The 18,608-nt window shown below is 42.1% G+C and overlaps 2 protein-coding genes across 4 annotated transcripts in view; one reads left to right on the top strand and one right to left on the bottom strand.

Moving 5' to 3' along the window:
• LOC135349681 (uncharacterized) overlaps window positions 1–18,608 on the bottom strand; it is a 34,639-nt gene that overhangs the window by 9,717 nt on the left and 6,314 nt on the right. For all 3 annotated transcript variants that reach the window (XM_064548236.1, XM_064548237.1, XM_064548238.1), the window contains exons 15-29: window positions 18,418–18,475; window positions 17,942–18,066; window positions 17,521–17,678; window positions 17,069–17,182; window positions 16,727–16,836; window positions 15,418–15,533; window positions 15,267–15,304; window positions 15,065–15,096; window positions 14,902–15,010; window positions 14,217–14,320; window positions 13,877–14,046; window positions 12,914–13,209; window positions 12,645–12,722; window positions 12,546–12,596; window positions 11,974–12,081 (exon numbers count right to left, since the gene is read on the bottom strand). In XM_064548236.1, coding sequence (XP_064404306.1) covers window positions 11,974–12,081; window positions 12,546–12,596; window positions 12,645–12,722; window positions 12,914–13,209; window positions 13,877–14,046; window positions 14,217–14,320; window positions 14,902–15,010; window positions 15,065–15,096; window positions 15,267–15,304; window positions 15,418–15,533; window positions 16,727–16,836; window positions 17,069–17,182; window positions 17,521–17,678; window positions 17,942–18,066; window positions 18,418–18,475 — 1,667 coding nt within the window. The remainder of the gene's footprint in view (window positions 1–11,973; window positions 12,082–12,545; window positions 12,597–12,644; window positions 12,723–12,913; window positions 13,210–13,876; window positions 14,047–14,216; window positions 14,321–14,901; window positions 15,011–15,064; window positions 15,097–15,266; window positions 15,305–15,417; window positions 15,534–16,726; window positions 16,837–17,068; window positions 17,183–17,520; window positions 17,679–17,941; window positions 18,067–18,417; window positions 18,476–18,608) is intronic.
• LOC135349680 (uncharacterized) lies at window positions 1,369–10,107 on the top strand. The gene is made up of 3 exons (XM_064548235.1): window positions 1,369–2,294; window positions 2,381–2,472; window positions 2,595–10,107. Exon 3 carries the CDS (start codon window positions 2,628–2,630, stop codon window positions 9,717–9,719), a length of 7,092 nt encoding a protein of 2,363 aa, XP_064404305.1. The 5' UTR covers window positions 1,369–2,294; window positions 2,381–2,472; window positions 2,595–2,627; the 3' UTR covers window positions 9,720–10,107.

The raw sequence follows: 18,608 nt of genomic DNA, 5'->3' as shown, positions 1-18,608 counted from the left end.
GCTACAGCTGCTCAGTGATAAATGAAGAGTTTCTATAGGCTTCTAGTCACGTTTTCTTGGATTGCAATTTGTGTAATTGCAAAAAATAATGCTTCGTTCTCAAGTTATGGCTGATTTTGCTTACTTTGAAAACTGTTGGAGAGACTCTTCAGACTCTTGCGTAACAATGGACATTGATGGCCTATTATTACCTTTAAAAAAATAACAAAAAATTGTTTTTTTAATGAGATTCATAATCTTTTTATTATTAGCGCGTACCAAGGGCGTATGAAGAGAAGAGGGCATGCAACTACAATCAATCCTATTACAAATGGGCGGGGGTTTATGTCTAACAATAGTAAAGAATGTGTTGCACGTGCACTTTATACTCTTTATTCCTTAGTGGGCGGTGGCTAAATCATGGCTAAATATAGCATATCCTGCTGACTCATCAATAATACGACGCATACACAGTATACATTGTGAGTTGCATGCCCTCTTCTCTTCATACACCCTTGCGCGTACTAATTTAGCGCTAATTACAAATTCGCTAAAATTAGTACCCGTTCATAAATAGGGTAGTTACTATATATTATTCATTGCTTTTCCTGCTTGTGATGTAGGCTGGAAGAAACGCCTACTACAGGAGTTGCGTATTACTCTTCCTAACGAACTCTTGGTACTAAATATAATTATACCGTATAGCGTGAAATTTTCCCCTTTAAGCAGATAATTCTAACGTGGACTTAATTTTCGTGTAGGATTGCTAACCCATGAAATCAGCGAAAATGACGCCCCTCGGAAATTTTGCGCTATACGGTAGGTAGTTCTTTATAATGATGAGTGTATAAAACTTTGCAATCGTCAAAGCCTTCCCCAAATAGCTGACATACTTGCATGGGAACTGTCAACTTCAAACAATTTGTTTGCCTTTATACACGCTTACATGCAAGTACTATATTATTAGCAGGTATGCCATGGTTACGTATACAAAATTACATTATTGTACAATACACATCTACATTAATATGATGACCACAAACACACTAGATCTATTATTGCGGTAAAAACATGTTATTAACACTGTGTTGACACAAAACAAGCGATGCATGCAGTCTTGCTTCTATAATTATGTCAACAGCAGATACACTATAACTTATGTATATAATGTGGTTATGTTACTTGAACATGCTACACTATAGGCACGCTGAGTCAATACCCCCTGCATGGTATACCAATTTGGTATCCATGCATGCATGCACTGAGACTGAGAATTCGTTTGCAGATATATAGTACATGCACTTCACCATTAAAAACAATGGTGTGATAGTGTATGAGCCTCTCGCGTGCAAGGACTAATTTTTGTATCTTCTCTAACATGCATGTACTGTATATGATCTGTATAATTATGTATAATTATCTAGGTTCCAAGTTATTACTACTTACAACTCTGAGCCAGTGTTCTTATAGATGCCTTGACATTTTATTAGCAGAAATAAAACAAGAGTGGCAAGCCTACGTATATAGCTATATTGGAGAAGTGATTCTTTGTTCGATATGGCAGCAATGGAAAGCATGCAAAGAAATGTTAGAGGAAGAAATGGCTCTTTAATTGTCAGTTACATGCAGTGTTAGATACAAAGAAACTGTTGAAGGAAGAAATGGCTCTTTAATTATCAGTTACAGTGCTACAAAGAAACTCTGTTGAAGGAAGAAATGGCTCTTTAATTGTCAGTTACAGTGTTACAAAGAAACTCTGTTGAAGGAAGAAATGGCTCTTTAATTGTCAGTTACAGGAAACTGTTGAGGGAAGAAATGGCTCTTTAATTGTCAGTTACAGTGTTACGAAGAAACTATTGAAGGAAGAAATGGCTCTTTAATTATCAGTTACAGTGTTACAAAGAAACTCTGTTGAAGGAAGAAATGGCTCTTTAATTATCAGTTACAGTATTACAAAGAAACTCTGTTGAAGGAAGAAATGGCTCTTTAATTGTCAGTTACAGGAAACTGTTGGGGGAAGAAATGGCTCTTTAATTGTCAGTTACAGTGTTACAAAGAAACTCTGTTGAAGGAAGAAATGGCTCTTTAATTGTCAGTTTAAACAGGTAAATGACACAATGTGTGAAATCACAGTAGGTGTCGCTGACTGTCAATTTTAACTAACATCTGCCAATTGGTTGAATATGCATGACGTCAGAAGTTCAGCTCCTATATATTGGCTAGCTTGACTGATCATTCTAGCCCTTCTTACAGGACTTCAAAATAACTTTGGAAAAACTTGAGAACTTCGAGATACCGAAAATTTTGGATAAAAGGTATAATAATATGAACTGTAATGCTCAATCATCAACAACTGCATTCGTCTGATGATCAGTGATTAGTGCAATTTTTTCTGATATAGATCTCCTTTGAGCCTGAAAACAATTCGAATTAGTGATCTCACCCACTGTGTGTCTGTCATTCAGTGGGTGCTCCACAGCGACTTTGCTTCAAGTGAGTATGCATGGGTCAACTTTTAGTGTGTATTTTGTTATAAAGCTTGCTGACCTCCTTTAGAGTATGATCTTAACTCTGCTAGTGGCTGTCAAATTACTGTATTTCTTGTTTTTCTGCAGAGCAATAATATCCGCCATATCAAGTGATCAGCTATGGGAAGCAACCCTTCAGAATACAATGGCGTTAACTGTTCTATATGTGGGCGAAGGTTACCCCCCTGCAAAGATTGGAGTGGCTTTAGACTGCAAACCATTGACCGCCTGGTTCGAGTAGACCAAGTCTATGTATTCCTGTGGGGCCAATACTACCGAATCAAGGGCCGACCATCTTATTATTGCCCAACAGACTTTTGGAAACCCAAAATTGACTACATACAGCAGCAACAGCAGGAGAGACTTGAAGAAGCCGAAAGACGTCGAGAAGAGATGGAGAGGATATTTAGAGAACAACAGGAAAGATTAGAGAGAGCGAGACAGGCTGAGGAAGAAAGAAGACGTTTACAAATACAACGACAATTGGAGGAATATAGAAGACGTCAACGAGAGGCTCTAGAGGAGAAAGAAAGGCAGATGGCTCTAATGCTAAAAGAGGAGGAAACTAGACAAGCACTAGAGAGTGTAGCCGCTGAAACTGGAGAGGACAGAGTCACAACCGATGTGCAGGTGATGACATCAGTGTACAATCCGTTTTTAGCCGGTGAGACCTCTCAAGTCGAAGTACAAGCAGTACAGACACGATACAATGAGAACATTCCCGATGATGCAACTTTTCTTGAGAGTGAAACAGTCCAAGAAATAGATACCGTCACCTCTGATCTTGTCGAATCAGTGCAATTCTCCATCACACAGCTTTACGAAGAAGGGGGTGAGCTTAGTGGGTGGTGGTTGAAGGCGGCACAAACGCTCTTGCTCACCCATTACATTCAGTCCAACAGTTTTCCTACTGCAGAAAAGGATCTACTTCTCGACTCGCTAGCCATCCTCCAGACAGACTTGGGAGACACCGATTGTCTCTCTCTTGCAGACTCTTTCTCCTTTCTTGTCAATATACGACCCATCGACATTGAAACAACTTTCACGGTTGAGGATTCCCTCCCCTTGACAGCAAAAGTGGCCACCCTTCTACTGCAAGCGGCCAAACACATCAAGGATACCAACCTCTGGATGCAGCGCTGTCTATACACATACGTGACAGCCAACAGTGACGTCGACAACGGAATGATGCAGAAAATGTACCTGGAGGCGTTTTGCAAGGATTGGTCTGGCCACAACTTCCTGAGGTTTTTCAATTCGTGTAAAGAGCTATTACCAGACGAAATTCACAAAAAAACCTTGCACTTGATTAAGACGTACTGTGTACGACCTAAAGTGGTCATGGCCGCATTGGATAGCCAGCCTCATAATGTGCTATCAGTCGTGAAGACAGCCATTAAGAGTGAAGATCATCAATCTCTAGTGGATATAATCTATGACATTCGAGCATCAAAACTTGTTAAGGACAATTTTTTTTTGAACTCCATTGAAACCATTGCTGTGAAAGTGTATGAATTACTTGGCACTTTCAACCTCGAACTCGATTACGACCATAATCTCCAGTCATCTTTAACAAAAAGCCAAACAATTTTTCAATCAATCGGTAGCCTCAGCGTAGGAGTAAGTTTTGACGACCTGGCTGCAGCCATGGTCACCTTATACTGTGCCTGCCAAAAATTCAAGGGATGGTCTCCTCGCAGAACACAACTTGTCTCACTCTTGCACCTAGTTTTTGCTGGTCGAAATAGCTTCAACTTACTTCTCGAGATAATGACTGGTGAAGGAAAGTCTGTGGTTGTGGTACTGTATGCTATAATCCTTGCACACCAGAACAAGCATGTCGATGTGGTAACAAGCTCTCCAATTTTGGCAGTGCGAGATGTGGAGGAATGGGAAGAGGTCTTCCAATACTTTGGGGTGACTGTTACACACAACACGGACCTCAACAGAGCTGAAGATGCTGACATGGATGTTGTGAAGACCGAATGCTACAAGAAGCAAGTCGTCTACGGCACAGTAGGGAATTTTGCAGGGGACATTCTCCGTCAAGAATTCGAGCAAAAGAAGATCAGAGAAGGTCGACGCTCTGATGCCATCATTGTCGACGAAGTGGATATGCTAATGCTGGATAAAGGTGTTCAATTCACGTACCTCTCCCACAATGCAGCCATTTTGCAGCACATTGAGCCAGTGATAGCTGCCGTATGGGGCATGATTGGACCACTGAATCTTACCAGGACCACTGAAGGAGAAATCTTGTATGCTGGAAGCCCCAACCTATTCACTCAAGCCATTTATGCATGTCTTGACCCAGAAATTTCTCTTGTGCAATCTCACGAACAGATCCTGTTAGTTGCACAGAACTTGGGAATTTTTACTGAGAATCAGTACACAGCTTTACTGCAGGACGACCAAGAAGCTAAGAAGATAACTATTTCAGAGTTTACAATCGATCAAACCCTTGCGTTGATTTCTGGCCTGGCTGATTACGAAAACATGCCCGAGTTTAAGGCTTACATTATAAATAGTGAGGGGGCATTGGAGGCCGTTACTACAGTTGAAGACAACTCATCTGCCGAGAAACTCCTAATGCTTGGGAATGGTCTGGCTTGCATACTCAATACTGATGATGAAATCATCGACAGAGGCACAGAAATCATGAAAACCAAGATAAATTTTTCAGACACAGAAAGTGACGAAGCCATCAGACTACCAAAACACTTGCAAGAGTTTGTTGCAAACCAACTCCCTGTCTATGTAGAGAATGCCCTGCGTGCCCTTCATATGGAAGAAGACAGAGAATATGCTATCATGAAAGGCAGGATAATTCCAGTCGATTTCCAAAACAGTGGAGTTATGGAGCTTAATAAGAAATGGGGAGGGGGGCTACAGCAGATGCTCGAGATGAAACACTTTTTATCGATGACTCCCATCTCTCTAGTGACCAACTTCATGTCCAATGTGGAGTTCTTCTCAAGATACAAGAGAGAAGGAGGTATATACGGCATGTCTGGCACACTAGGTCTAGACAAACACAGCAACACAACCGCCATCCTTAAGGAGCTGTACAACACTGAGGTGGGCAGTATTCCAACTTTCAAACTTCGAAAACTCTTTGAAGAACCCTCCGTGATTGTAGAGAGCCATGAACAATGGTTTAAGATGATTGTTGACACTGTCAGAGAGGAAAGCCAAGAGGCTGCATCCTGGAAGAAGGGAAGGGCCTCACTCATTCTCTGTGAAGACATTAGAACTGCCGAAGACTTGAAGACCTATTTCGTGGAGACGGAGCACTGGCCAGAGGACAAAGTATACCTGTACGCTCACAGCAACTCCAAACAACTCTCCACCATCAAGAAAAAGCTTAGTCCAGGTGAAATCATTATCGCCACTAACCTTGCCGGTAGAGGTACCAACGTAAAAGTGACAGACGATGTCAATGAAAGTGGCGGTCTGCTCTGTCTAGTAACGTTCTTGGCTCGAAACAGAAGGGTGGAGTTACAAGCCTTTGGTCGAACAGCCCGTGGGGGAAAGCCCGGATCTGTTCGTTGTATTCTTAACTATGCTGCAATGCCAGAACATTACTATGGGATGAATATCGAGGAGATCAGAAAGATGAGAGCTGAAGAGGAATCGATTCGTCTGAGAGATATGCTGGATCATGATGTAAAAGAGGTTGAAACCAGAGAAAAACTGTTCAAAGAATATTGTCGATTCCTGGGACATGTATATACTGCAATGAGCAGTGAAAGCGATGATCAAAAAATCATGATTGACTCGTACAACGAAACTTGGGCTCAGTGGCTGTTGATGAGGAGCGATAAAGTGGAAAGGCTATTGACCGAAAACCTACTTTGTGAGCTCATGACGACCACCAGATATTGGAACCAAGCTATTATTTCAAACCTTCACGATAAGTCTCTCTTTGCCAAATGGCAAGCTAAGATGCAAAAAGGCGAGCTACCTGATTGGAGCCCATTACTTAAAATCCGCCCTAACCTGGCTGTTGCAAATATTTATGCTGTTGCAAATTTCTATCACTGCATCCAATTCGGAAACCAGATTCTCACCAAAGAAGAAGATGAAAAAGCTTATCTTTCACTTCGCTATTACGATAAGAGCATTGAGTTAGAGCCACGATATTCTACCATTGCTCACTACAATCGTGCTTACGCTACCATAATTTCAGAGAGAGACGATAATAAAAAGAAGGCCAGGGCGGACATTCAAGCTGCTATTGAGGGCATAGACCTGTACATTGGTGAGGTATCTTCAGTGTCTCAGTGTGTGGCCATTGTTGGACAGACAAAAGTGTTTGAAGAAAGAGAAGCTGATGATTACGGTGAGGAGGCAGAAACAGCCGACTTTAATGCTCAGATCCAAGCTCGATTTGAGATACTTCATTTCCTACGAGAAAAAATGCTAGAAGCCATTCAGAAAATCGACTCCATCAGTGGAGACATCATTGCCAAGCCTGTTGGTATTTTTTCTCTCCTTCCGGACGCAGACCACATCACTTCTTTGGAGTTAACCAGAATGTGGGCACTCGGGCTCGAGATTGTGTACACGATTGAAAAGAAGCCTCGTTTCTTTTGGGAGGCACTAATTGTATTCATATTGGGTGTGGCTGAGATTGTGGGTGGCGTGCTTCTGACAGTGTTCACTGCAGGGGCTGCAGCACAGTTTGGAATGGGTCTCATTGCAGAAGGTATCTCTGACTGCATTGCTGGTATTGAGGGTATGATAACCGGCGAATTCAGTTGGGCAGATTGGGCCATCTCTAAGGCAACTAGCATTGCTCTGTCCCTCGTAACAGGAGGTGTGAGCCGTCTCGCTTCCTCTGGACTCAAAGCTATCAAGTCTGGTTACAAGGCTGCTAAGCAAGCTGGAAAAACACTCAAGTCCATTCCCAAGATGGTGAGCAGTACTACTAAGAATGCTGCTAAAGCAAATCTAAAAACTGCTGCCAAGCATGTAGCAAAGGAAGCTGTCATGCAAGGAATCTCGTATGGGACTTCTAAAGTTTTGAACATAGCTGTCGATGAAGTTACTAAGCTAATTGGAGAAAACTTGAAGAAGCAATTTGTTGGAATAATCCGTACGTCCTTCACTTCTGGCTACCTGGAACAGGTGGTCGATGGCAGATTCATTGCTGAGTTGAATGTATACTACGAACAACAATCAGACGTTCCAGCGTACATGTTGACCAGTGGCAAGAATATCTTTGACAATGTAGGAGAAAGTGTCACCAATACATTCAATACCAACTCTGAATTAAAAGAGCGACTAGCTACAACATCCATGGATCTATTCGCACAGCTTTCAGAGAAAAGTAAAAAGTTGAAAGGGATTGCTAACTTTGCGCAATCCGCCATAGTTATGGCAATAGTGGCTGACACAGTGGCAAGCTTGGAGTTCCTGGTGGAAGAATTCCCCACAAAAATGGAAGACGTTACCAGGGAATTCATCAGAGATCAGAAGATCATTATGTCCAGCAAATCTGCGTATCGGTACAGAGGCTACAGGTGTGCCACAAAACTCAAGAACGATCTTGCTGATCACGTTGGTGATGTCTTTGCCGAGGCAGTCGCAATTCTTTTGCAGGGGAAACTGAGTCCACTTGTCAGCTCAGTGTCCAACAGATTCAACAGCCTGACCCAATCCGTTGTAGGGAACTATGTGCTCAAGGCAGACAAAACAATGGAAGATTTAAAGAGTATTCAACATGCCAATTATATACGTGCAGTTGGTGTTGATACTGGTTCTGGACGTGTCAGCAACATAAGAGTGGCCAAGGTCTATGCCAAGAAGATAGCCAGCTCGGACACTCCTGGATCTCTAATGGAGCTGAGAGTAGCTGCCGAACACTACGGCCAGAAGGTTACCATCTTCACTGAAAAAAATGGCAAGCTCATCAAAGATACTGTCATTAATCCGTCCAACAAGAAGACACAAGATGAAATTAAGTTGGTGTATATCCCCCCACCTAATCCTAATTCAGTTGGCCATTATGACGTTTTGATCAATGGAGTTCGTAAGAGAGTTGAAGCTGACCAGAGCAACTGTCTGTTCCACGCGTATGCTTTCTCTCGAAAACCCGACCTCACACGCTCACAACTCAAACAAGAGGCTGTGTGGTTGAGACAGACGGTTGTTGATGATATTACTAATAATCCCAGTAAGTTTGCAGAGCATATCAGGCTCAGAGTTGATATGGACAATCTCCGCAGAGGAAATCGATTTGCCCTGATTGGAGCCGGACCACGTGATGCAGGGACTAAGATCCTGGATGGTTTCTACAAGCAAGAGGTGAAAGGAGATAAGATTTACACTATGTATGAGCAGGCAAATGGTGTCAAGTGCAAGGCCTGGAGAAAGTACAACAAAAATCTCACTGTCGACGCTAATGGTGTTGTTCAAGAAGCAGATGCTCGACTGACAGATTTCGAAGTTACGATGGATAATCTCAACCTAGCAACTGCCGCTGGAAAGCGATGCTGGGATACTAAGTCAGTGGTGGGCATGATAAAACGTCCTGGTGGAAATCCTAAGGATACTGAAGTATCATACCACTTGTGTCCTAGCCGAGGGGGAGCTAACGCAGGAGACCTGTATGCTAACGCTGTACCTGCAAGCGTACATTACAACAATCTTGAGAAGTACATATGGTCCAAACCAATGCAAAAGATACTGGGCAGTAATAACTTCTCAATGACAGTGAAAGGATATTGTGGAAAATTAGGTGAACGACTGTATGAGGGAAAACGAGATATCGACGCTCCAACAAAAGATTTGCTATCTAAGAGGTATGCCTTGATTGAAAAGGCTGAGCCAAGGGCGTACAGACTGCAAAATCCGTCAAGTTTCATTGTCAAAATACCTCCTACAGTTACTTTAACTGCGAAAGACATCGCTGAAATACGTGATGCTACATTTGAGAAAGATACGGATATTGGAGCCGACGCTAACCTTGCTGATCGAACAGTAACCATTATCATGCCTACGGATAACGAGCTGTTCATACCTACTGACCTAACCTTGTTGCAGCCCAATGGAGAGTTATATCCAGGTGAGCTGACCACAGCAAAGATGAAGCAGCCAAAGCTGAGAGTTAATAGGTCATCACCGTACCAGGTCCCGGCCACGGCCCCCGGAAAATCGGCACTAGACAAGTTTCATTTTGCAAATGAGTTTGCCCGGTTTGCTGTTTGAAGAATTCTTAACAATGAAAAAAAAACTATTGTACCTATAATTTATATAGCTAGATCTATATAGCTAGTTGTAGTTGTAGTCTTATATCTAGCGTAGGGAGAGCAGTTTCAGACTTTAGAAAACTTGTTTGAGTTATAGCAACGTTTTTGTTTTGTAGAAGTTTAACCTATAAGCTTAGTGATAGTTTTGTCAGACTGAGTAGACACGTATATATAGATCTTTATGCTGAATATATAATTATGTAGAGAGATCTCATGGTATAGCTATATATGGGGAGAATCATTGCAGTGCATGACTGTATTTATAGGGCTAGCTATTGTTATAGACATTATTACCAAATGCATGTATTATTATAATTATGGTTGACATGTACATTTCATTCAAAGAGTATGTGTGTGCATATACAGTAGACTCTCGCAGTCACTATATTATTCCGGCTCTCTGAAATACGGCCACCTCGATCGATATACCGGTGTAATAACTACTTTAACTTTGTAGGGCACTAAAGTGCAAACCCTCGGCTAGTGACGTGACATGATTATAAAGAAACCAGAAGAGTGATATAATGCAGTGCATGTAGTGAAGAATATCATGTATGACTTAACTGTCTATCACAGCAACTCAGGAGCTAAACCAGACTGGAGGCATGCTGAAACATTTGAGAACAGGGTTTTAGTCGTACATAGAATTAGATATATGCACTGTGGACTAGGATCACAGAAAGAAGCCTGGAATCTCATGCATGCAGAGAAGTATGGCTGAGGCAGTAGGATCCCAGAGTCAGCTAGCTAACAGAGACAAACCAGACACAATTCTAGCTTTCTATTGTATCGACCCTTTTCCACAAACACACAAAGCAAACAGTTGGCTTGTGTTTCGAATAATAGCCGCATCTAGCTGGGCTAGTTAATGCTGTTTCTACCTGTGTACTGTAATGGTTTTCCCTGAAAAAAAAGCCACGTTTGAAGTACACAAATTAAAGTCACCTTTTCTGCGCAACAAAGACTTCTTTGCAAAATCTGCCAAATTTTAAGCCTTAGTTTTATAATGCTACAAGTTTCCCTACATAGAACTACAAATTGTGATGCCTAAATCACCAGGTAAGCAAACTGAGCAGTGACAGACACACGGACAGTCACACACAGACAGACTGACGGACTACTGTCAAATCAATTCATCACAAATCATCATGATTTATGCCCGCACATTCCAATGAATGACATCGTCAGATGAGTTATGCTCTCATCTGATTACTTGTTTCCACGCTTTTGGTGTTTCCCCCGGCCAATCTCAGCAATTTTTTCACATTGCAAATGTTTTTCTAGTCGGATATTAGTTGTTATATATAATTATGTCATCGATACGCCCTGGAATACTTCCTTAAAATACATAATCTTTGTCAGATCCCAAAGAGTCAATTTTTTGCTGATTTGGCCGGTTCGCTAACGTTTTTCACATAATTATAATTATATAGAAAGGGGTGACACACTCACTCCTGGGGCCTAAAACCTTTTTCCGGGGAGTAAATGTGCAAATGTGACTTGTGCACTAGCCTCGATTCCAGCCTTTCTCTTCGCGGCCTGGAATCGAGGCTACTTGTGCACCTCCCTACAAAAGAGCCATACATCAGTATTCTGTGGTAAATAAATTGAGGATAATCCGTTTTAAAGTTTTGCTGAGCTATTCAATGAAAACAAAACAACTAGCTATTTCAGTTTCTGTAATTTGGAAGTCATCAAGGTTGTTAACGATTCAATATTTTGTTCATACTCTCTCTGCAGGGGGAAAGTACGTACATAATCACAATAGCCCTGGAGTTTATAATTATGAACATGAATTTTAGTGGATAGTTCATTAATTTCTACACTGATACCAAGTTCCATGAATGGGGAAACTTCTGTTAATGAATCCTGTTACAACACCGTGCCATCATCAGTAAACTAGCTATACAGTAAAATCAAAATGTTTTAAGCACGGGAGATTGATCAACACTGCTCAAAAACAGTATTACAGTCCATGGAACTCGTCTTAATCACCATGCACTCCTGTAGAAACACCAACTGCGATAAAGGCCAGGCACCCGGGTCCCAAAGAACAGTTTGTGTACAAAACAGGCCCTTCCTCAACAATGGCTATACCTCTGTACATACAGGCTGAAACTTGTTCCAGAGTCCCCAAAGAATGCGGTATCCGTTACACACTATACGTGTACACCACAAGTGTGCACCCGCAGTGTACTGTCACTATAACTAACCAGCTGTGCTCTCAACTCCCCCTTCTCCCCCTCAGATAGGAGAGGGTCTTGCAGCTTATAAGTGGCTGTATTGATCAGGCTGTTGTTATGGTGGACGTCCTCAGTTATCTGCATTGAGGAAAAAACTAACTCGTAGAAGAAACAGACATGTGACAATGATAGACATGGAATAGCTTGTTATATATTTGTACGATGTAACGGCCGACAGGTCCCAATGGAGGACAACCTCTTGAATGGGGTATGTGCGATGAGACTGCATGTATTTCACATTTTCAATTCTCTGTAAAAATCGGCCTTGAGACAACACTAACTGTACATGCACAGTACATGATCATCATGTATATAATTATGTCGTGTATACATGTACTATAATATACTATACTAAGCCATGCAATCACTGTTGATGGCAGGGAGTACCATGCATGCATGCATGCAATGCATGGATTCTATATCTTGCAGCTCAGGTTACTTGTTGCTTCGCTCTCTGTATTCTAAAGACACTCTCCTCTACTTCCCCATCTCCTTTCTTTCTCAATACCCCTCCCCCTCCACTATATATGTGCTAGGAATACCTCATTCAAAGCGATTTCTTCAGAGGTAGTCACTTCTGATGACAGATTCACCTGCACAAGAGTACCTGTATAAACACAGTCTACATATCATAGGAATACCATTGAGTCCTGGCTCTTTAGTTGAACATATGACTCTTCAATGGAGCTGCTTTCAGACCCCTCATCAGGAGTGAACACCTACGTGTACAGCACGCAATCAAACAATTTATCATGTACGTATGAGGTGTAGAGTTTTAGACAACAGTCTGACAAAGGCAATTTCCTGTAAAAGTTCAGCCGTGCATACATATGGATAGGTAGGAAGAGTGCTCCTCATGCACGTACAGTTATTCATGGGCAATAATTATTCTTCAGTGATAATAACCCACCTGGTTACATTCTCCACTACTTTCTAATACCGTCTTGTCACCTACAGCAACTGGCTCAGCCCTCACCACACCGTCAGCCCCGTCCACCCAGTCCTGCCTTCTCTCAAGGGAGCTGTACATACCGAGCTGCTCAGAACCTTCTACATGTAGTTTATGTGAGCTGTCAGAATGCTCTAGACGACCATCAGTGTCTTCCAGATGCTTCTCCTGGTTAGAGCCTTCTAATTGGTCATCCAGGGGAGTGTTTATCACGTCTTGATCCAACATATCAAAGGATTGGCTCAGGCTTGTCCTAGCTGCACATATTATTTGAATGTCATTATTAGCGTGTACATATAATTATGCACAGTCATGTACATGCATGTACAGTGTAGATTACGAATACGTGCATCAGCATCACACTAGTTTCAAAACCTGCATAGGAATCAGCTACGAACCTCACTACTGAACTTACAACATATAGTTTAAGCTCTTGTTACAGTGACACCTGCATGGTTACCCCATATATTATAACATTAAGCACCCATGTTAATAGGCCCTAGCGTCTCCATGCATAGCATGCATGCATGTATTTCAACCTGTGTTAGCAGGCCACCTCTTTAATACAGCCACTGTTGGTCTGCCCAAGGGTGACAAGCCAAGCTTCACTCGACTACTAAAACTAGAGTACTGAAGTGCAGGCTTTGGGGTTTATACAACCTCGAGTCAAAGCAGCGTGTACATCTAGGCCAATGTGCAGAATCAAGCTTCTTAGCTTCAACTCACTTATTCGACAACGAAACTTTAACGTCAAAATTTGTCAAATTTATAACTACTGCCTTGTTGTGCTGAGGCTATCCATAATACAAACACAGCAATCGCAACCAGGTGAGCAGACTCAGAATACACATACATATAATTATATGTATAAACCTAGTCGCCGCAGTGTGCGCTGGGAAACACAGCTATGACATAAACACTTACTCCTAGCAACAGGTGCTTCCTGCTGCAGACGACGATGACCATAGTCCGCCTCCCTATCCTCTACTTTGCTATCAGTTTCCTCTCCTCCCTCGGGGCTGGAATCAACCGTCAGTAGAGTGAAATCACCTTCAATCGTTTGCTTCAGGTTTGGGGTAGCATGTAGTCTGTCACTGGGGGGGGGGGGGGGGGGTAAAGCTGTGTGAAACTTAAACACTAAACTTGACCAGCACAGGTGTACATGTGCATGTATCAATGGCCTATATAGCTTCTTTGACTAAGCTAGTGCACATGCATCCACATCAGTAACATATAGTACATTGACGGTAGTAGCCAGGCTCACTTTATACACGGCACCTCCTTCATACAATACTCATAGCATTTCTTCTTATGACATGTTAATCCACAATTTCTGCATTTCGTGAGCTTTGAACTGAGCGACCATATCTGGAGAGAAATCGAAATACATCTTGCACTGTCTAGCAATACCGGTACATGTACAAAAAATGGATTAATATCATTGAAATAGGATCAACTATAAGGTTCTGGCTGTTGTATAGTACATATACGTAGATGATAATTATATACATTCATTGTGAAAAAGTATATAGACTAGCTAGTATTTGTACAACCTCCCCCACCCCCCGTTTAATGAATGGTTCGGTCAGCTGCCATAACTGATTTTGTTAATCCAATTTTAAAGCATACCTTTTAAATGATGTTATCAAAGTTTATATTTGAGCCATGAAAATTTCAGCCAATACCATGAAAAATAGCCCATGGTCCAAGGCCTAAAAAAGACAAATTATGGCCCCGACGAGATTTGGTATTTCATTTGAAAGGTCTCTTCTAAATTTAGAAAATTATTGAAATACAATGTAGGATCAACTATACATGCGTGTACTAAAGTTCTCTGTTGAAGTACATTACATGTACATGTAGATGATGCATACAGTGTACATGTACACACTCCAGAGCAAGAAGTATTAACCATACTGACAGAAGGGCGAATATAATTTATTACTAACCTTCTTGTGGCAAATGTCACAGATGTGAGATCCATCACTGACGGCCATTTCCGCGAAGACATGGTTTCTAGGCAGGTGGTTCCCCGAGGCTGTGAATGGGTGAGATTTGCTGTAGGGGGAAGTGTGCATGGTGGTTAGAGAGGATGGGGGGGAAGTAACTTACAAGTGTGGATGGGGCTCGTTTCGTGCATTGTCCTGGAATATGAGACATTAAGTTTAAGCAAAGACGGGATACCATACAACAATGTATCTTATTTAGGGCGCCACAAATATACGTATGTGTACTTGGACATTTCGGCCATATTTCATATTTGTTAATAGCCTCGTAATTATTGGCCTGATTAAGGCACCAACATTAAATGTACCTCTTCAGCTTGAGAGTCCTCGTGTGTGTTCGTGTGATCTGTAAGTATGCAAGTACGTAATATATATATCACAGAGCATACATGTAACTCAGACAGTAAGAGGCATGGTCACAATAGTTATTATCGTGACTTGACTAGCAACGGTATGCACCTTCAGGTTGTGGTTGATGCTTGAATCGCAGGAAGATATCGCCAGCGAAAGCATTTGCATTCTTTCCATCTTTGCTGCCGGAACCAGTAGCAGACTTGGCTTGCAGTGTAGCTCGACTGTGAATGTGGAAATAATACATGTAGGTACATACTGTACAGGTTTAGTAGCAGCATAGGGAGCTTATTATGCCTCGGTGTGCGCATGCACAAGCGAGGTAGTGTGTCTGTCTGTGTGTGTAGACTGCTACAGCTGCTCAAGATCAATGAAGTGCTAGTGAGAGTTTCTAGTAACGTTCAATTTGTGGATTTACAAAATAATGGTTTGTTCTCGAATCATGCCTGTTTTGCTTACATGGAATGCCATTGCCTTTTCAGAAGAGTGCGTAGCAAAATTTGTCCCTGGAGTGTTGCTACTCTACTTAGTAGTTACAGTGGAACCTCCATTAACGACCACCTCCGAATAGCAACCACACGCTATATAACGGCCAAGAGCTCAGGTCCGGATTGAAACTACAATGACTTCAATGTAAAGCAACCTCTCAAAAGCGACCACCTCTCTACTCCGTACAACGAGCAGCTTTCTAGTCCCCAACTAGCTTTAGCAATGGAAAATAACCTCCCAGAACGGACAGCCACACCCAGAATTAGCAGAAAATTATTGCTGAGATAGCATTATTTTGCATAATCGTGAAAACCTGGCTGTAGCTTGTCTCTACAGCCTTTTCAAAGCTTGTATGAGCTAAAGAAGCAGTTAGCAAAGCCCCAAGATTCATTTGCAGCAAGAAATGACTCGTAGAAAATACATAGCTGGAAATCGAAACCTCCCAAGGAAGACCACCTCTCTATAACGGCCAAAAGGCTGGTCCCCAATGGTGTCCGTTTTATGGAGGTTCCACTGTAGCTCTGCACTAGAACGCTAGCTATTGGTAGCTGCAAGGCTCTACTGTACTGATGCAGATTAATTTTAGACGTGGCATCTTTTTAGCAACAAGCATGGTCGATCATTCCCTACTCTTTGAGTTCCCTGCATGCAATAAAATGTTCATTATGATATCTGACATCTGTGTATTAGCAATAGCTAGTATAGCGTTATGTTATGTAGCTTTGACACCGAGGCATGGTGTTCATATTACACTAGTTCTACATTACCCCCACATACATGTAAACTGGAATAAGCAAGACATTAGTGCATATAGAAGTTACATTATTATAATACATGTAAGTTATTAGTATTGCAGTGAGGCAGTAGAAGCATTAACCATGAAGGTTTCGTATTACAGAGGGTGCTACTGACAGTAACACTAGCTTACCTGACTGAGGGCTTGAGAGTCTGGGAGGCTACTAACACGTAGCGTTGGTGATGGTAGCCGGAGCTAGTACACAGACACTCCAGAGCAATGTCCATGAGTGGAATGGTCACCTGGGCACGACAGAGGAGGGGATATGTAATGAGGTACGAGAGAGAGGGGGGAACATGTAATGGGTATTTAGAAAAGGTGTTCGGAGATTCAAGTGAAACACACTTGACACACATGATACATTTTCACATCCGTCTAGCTATTCTAAATGTTCAAAAAATGTGGTGAAAAAAGGGCTTATACTCTATCATGTGGGTTGTATCATCGGTCACACACACACACACGCTGACTCACATGACCAACGAGGAGGTCACATGACTCGTCAGTCGCTCTACTCCAGACGCATATGTTGAGATAGTTGTGTTCATTGGCAATGTTGAATGTGAAGGATTGATTCCAGCTAGGGTTCTGTACCAAGAAGAATTCAAAGCAGTTCATTAATGGAAAGAGTGCCACCAACAGTATCTATGCATATGACCTACATGTAGCTACATGCCATGGGCAAACACATCTCTTAATGTACGATGTCTCTTAATGTAGTGTTTTGTGAATCCTAGTTTGGTTTACTACATGTACAACCTACATTATAGTGGAACCTCCGATAAATACATCTCTACAAACACAAAGCTCACTCGACATAAAGGTACTGAACAAAGGAAACCTCTCTACGGAAGTGCTTCTGAAGTGTACTCTGTTACAGTAACAGTCAGTGTCCAGCACATGCATACACACCATGCGGTCCTCACCATGCTTGCTGACACCTCTTTGGTCACATGCTGTCCTAGTCCCACTGGAGTGTTCACTGCAGGGGAGGGGGAGGGGGTTCTCTGAGGGGGGTCCACCTCAATAACCCCCAGGTGGACTGGTCTCACAGGCTGCGGAGTTGTGTCAGGGACATTGGACTCTGTAAGGTGTAACCTTTGTAAATAATTTACAGTAGCTTCTGTCTCAAACACAGAAAAAAGATAGAGGAAAATTTATCTTGGGAATACAATGTAACCACTCCCTATACAATTGAAACCGTTCCTTTGGCTGCTATAATTCTACGCAGCACTCAGACACTAAGAGTAGCCATTCTATAGAAGGTACATTATACTTTAATTTTATTCACAGACAATCCCCCCACTTATTACACCGGCCACAACACACTTTCTATGTAGTACTCACCGGGAGAAGCTGAGCGTTCCTCTAGTGTGGTCCCGGCTCTCCTCCTCAGCCCACCCCCCTGATGGTTGACCACGCCCCTCTCACCACCTACTCCACACAGACTGATGCTATCTCCATCTTGTCTCCTAAATCAATATTAGAACAGCGTGTGCGATATCAGAGGCAGTCCTCTAAGCGTTTGTCTATATACTAACACTGAAAGCACACAGACAATCAAAATTATGTGTATATGCTATCGTCTAGAGTGTGGATGGCAAATGGACTACAAAATACGACTATTCACCATAAATCAAAGTACATGTATATTGTATGAACTATACAAAAGACAATACTTATCCATGCATGCACCTACTGTACAAGTACAAATATTTCCAGCAGTGCATTCTCACCACGCACTGACAATAATGATTGTGCCTACATACAATTTACATTGTATACACGTACATTGTACATCATGTATACAATGTTTCCCTCACCTGGCTTGTGCCGTGTCCTCCGTGCTGCCGGGAGTCTCCAATCGTGCAAACAACACCTCTGTGCAAGACAAAGGATAGTCAAACTACTGTACACCACAACTATCCCAAAGATCGCAATTCAATGCAGTCGGTCACGTATGTATAATCAAAGTCGAGAGGCTATGATGTACGTACATGCAGAGAGCATCTGC

Source organism: Halichondria panicea, chromosome 16, assembly GCF_963675165.1.
Source record: "Halichondria panicea chromosome 16, odHalPani1.1, whole genome shotgun sequence".
In the NCBI taxonomy this organism is placed as follows: domain Eukaryota; kingdom Metazoa; phylum Porifera; class Demospongiae; order Suberitida; family Halichondriidae; genus Halichondria; species Halichondria panicea.
This window is presented reverse-complemented; position numbering and strand designations above follow the sequence as displayed.